Consider the following 2,724-nt stretch of genomic DNA (forward strand, 5'->3'; position numbering starts at 1 on the left):
TACGTTGTATTCGGGTTGGTTAAAAAACTCTTTAAATTGCCCTATTGACTGATTTCTTATTCGGACGAGTTGAACCATCAGCACATCGTCGTTTGTTTTCAACGAGCTTGTTGATTTGTTATTGGGTTTAAAGGGAATTAATTTAAAAACTAATTGGTTTTAATATGTTGAGGTAGTATTGACTGTATTGTTAAGGTTCGATGAAATTAATTAGCTYAAGTAATTATTGTTTTTGTATATAATTAAAAGAATTGATTCTAATTTGTTTAAGTTCATGGGTTGTGATTAGGGTTTATCGATTCTAATTCATCCTTTGAAGTTTTTAGGATTTTGATTTGGTTAAGAACGATGTAATGGGTTTTATTTTCGGCTCATTCACCATCAGTTGAAGGTTTTTTTGGATGTTCAAGGAACCAATTATAATTTGGTTAGAATCGTTGTTCATGGCTATTCTTATTTGGGTTTAACTATTTCAATTTTTCGGGTTTGGGCTACTGGTTAGTGATTACCATGCTAGATATACTGTGGAGTGAACCAACAAATTTGGATATTTATACATATTGTTTTGGATCCTTGTTAAGCTAATCCTACATCTTTCTGTATAACTCATGCAGCAGAAATTGAGCTGCAAATATATATATATATATTTGTGGCAAAGAATGACTTCAGTCACATTGAAAAAGAACTACCGAGGGGTTCAGTCTCTGCAACAATTTTACTCAGGCGGGCCCTATACCGTCTCTTCAGATGGATCGTTCATTGCTTGTGCATGCAATGACACCATAACCATAGTTGATTCTTCCAATGCTTCCATTAAGTCCACCATTGAAGGGGATTCCGAGCCAGTTACTGCAATTGCTCTTAGCCCTGATGACAAATTCCTTTTCTCTGCCAGCCACAGCCGTCAAATTAGGGTTTGGGACCTCTCTTCTCTTAAATGCTTGCGATCATGGAAGGTAAGTTTACTTTTTTGAAGGACTGATCTCTAAGAGCATCTACTACACACACACACACACACACATATATATATATATAATATCTTCAAAATGGAGAAGCAGAAGTTAAAATCTCCCCCAAAAAAATTAAATTCAACTCCACTTGTTTCTTCATTTTGGAGGTTTCAACATTAATTATATTATTAAAATATTCAGTAGATTTAGTACCCCAACAAATATTTGAAGAAATTTTATGTGAAATGATAATAGATTCAACTTCATTGGTGGGAACAATAAAAAAAATTATTTCTCTCTTCGGCATTTAATTTTGGAGAGTTCTCCAAATACGGAGATTTTTATCCTCTCTCTTCTATTTTCTCGATTTTGGAGAAAGTTTTTCACTTGCTTGTTCTAGTATTTTTTATGATTGGAGTTGTGCAGGGACACCCAGGTCCAGTAATGTACATGGCATGCCATGCTTCTGGTGGATTGCTGGCAACTGCTGGAGCTGATGGCAAAGTGTTGGTATGGGATGTTGATGGTGGATTTTGCACGCATTACTTCAAGGGTCATAAAGGGGTTGTGACTAGTGTTATTTTTCATCCTGATCCCACTCGTCTGCTTGTAAGTTTCTATAATTTAGTAGTTATCGGATCATTGTTACACTCTTTTTCTTGTTTTCTACTAAAAGATACTGAATAAAGTGCCATGGATGGATTAGTTATCTTATACTTGTATGTTTATTTGAATTGATCATTGTTTCTTATGATAAAGTTCGTCGACAGGAAATTGACACATTTTTGTTTGCAATGTCAAACAATATAATGACTGAGAATTCTTTGAAGACCATGATGTTCTAAGAATGCATGGTTAACACTTTGAAATAGTGATCAGTTAAATCTTATTCAATTTTCTATACCCTCTCGCCCAAGTTATTGCTTGCATAAGTTTTTGTGATTCTGAATACCATTCAAAGTAAACTACCCATACACATAGCAAAGGAAGGAACATATTCAAACTAGTTGTCCAATTGTAATGCATATTGGCAGARGGGGTWGACACAAACTATAAAGCAAAATGTATAAATTAGAACGATCTGCAACACATTATTTTCATTGCTTAAAAACTAAACTTTTCATTCTTTGCACTTTTAGCTATTTTCTGGAAGCGATGATGCAACAGTACGAGTTTGGGATCTTACAAGCAAGAAATGCATTGCAACTTTAGAGAGACATCGTTCAACGGTGACTTCTATCGCAATAACGGAAGATGGTTGGACTCTGTTGAGTGGTGGCCGAGATCAGGCATGTCTTAACTATCTATGTTTTGATGTAGATTAGTAGTATATATCAACTTACTTGTTAATATGTTGTTGCATACCAATGATATCACCACTCACACAATCTTGACAGAGTAGTAATAAGCTATTTGTTTTTATTCTTGCCCCAGTTTGTATAGACTTTTAGTTTGAATTTTTTCTTATAAAATTCATCACACTCGGCAGCAATTATATTTTATAGAACCTTGAGGGACAGCTCAATTGGCAAATAAAGGCTAGCCCCTCCCAGTCCCATATGTTGCCAGTTTGAGTCTCCCGAGGGCCATTTGGGATTAGTCGAGGTGCACGCAAGCTGACCCAGACACCCATGTTTCCAAAAAAGAATATAAAGTTATAGAGTGTTCTTTGCATGCTTGGAATATTTTATTGGATGAATTCTCTTGTAAGTTCACAACATAGTTGTTAAGGTGCGCCTAGGCTCTGAGGCCCAAGATGGCATATTCACGAGGC

At 35.5% G+C, this 2,724-nt stretch overlaps 1 protein-coding gene across 1 annotated transcript; it reads left to right on the forward strand.

Annotated features, from left to right (window-relative positions):
- The first annotated feature begins 634 nt into the window (after positions 1-634).
- On the forward strand, positions 635-2,705 carry LOC112505449 (transducin beta-like protein 3). Its single transcript, XM_025109356.1, has 3 exons — positions 635-956; positions 1,377-1,559; positions 2,090-2,705. The coding sequence occupies exons 1-3, from the start codon at positions 660-662 to the stop codon at positions 2,273-2,275; spliced, it is 666 nt and encodes a 221-aa protein (XP_024965124.1). The 5' UTR covers positions 635-659; the 3' UTR covers positions 2,276-2,705.
- The last annotated feature ends 19 nt before the right edge of the window (positions 2,706-2,724 follow it).

Source organism: Cynara cardunculus, unplaced genomic scaffold (assembly GCF_001531365.2).
Source record: "Cynara cardunculus var. scolymus isolate 2C unplaced genomic scaffold, CcrdV1 Un_Scaffold_11154, whole genome shotgun sequence".
In the NCBI taxonomy this organism is placed as follows: Eukaryota; Viridiplantae; Streptophyta; class Magnoliopsida; order Asterales; family Asteraceae; genus Cynara; species Cynara cardunculus.

Excerpts from the sequence above, each read along its gene's own strand:
- LOC112505449 (XM_025109356.1), top strand. The coding sequence starts at position 660 with ATGACTTCAGTCACATTGAAAAAGAACTACCGAGGGGTTCAGTCTCTG. Across the intron at positions 957-1,376 it reads AATGCTTGCGATCATGGAAG|GGACACCCAGGTCCAGTAAT; the intron begins GTAAGTTTACTT and ends GGAGTTGTGCAG. Across the intron at positions 1,560-2,089 it reads CTGATCCCACTCGTCTGCTT|CTATTTTCTGGAAGCGATGA; the intron begins GTAAGTTTCTAT and ends TTGCACTTTTAG.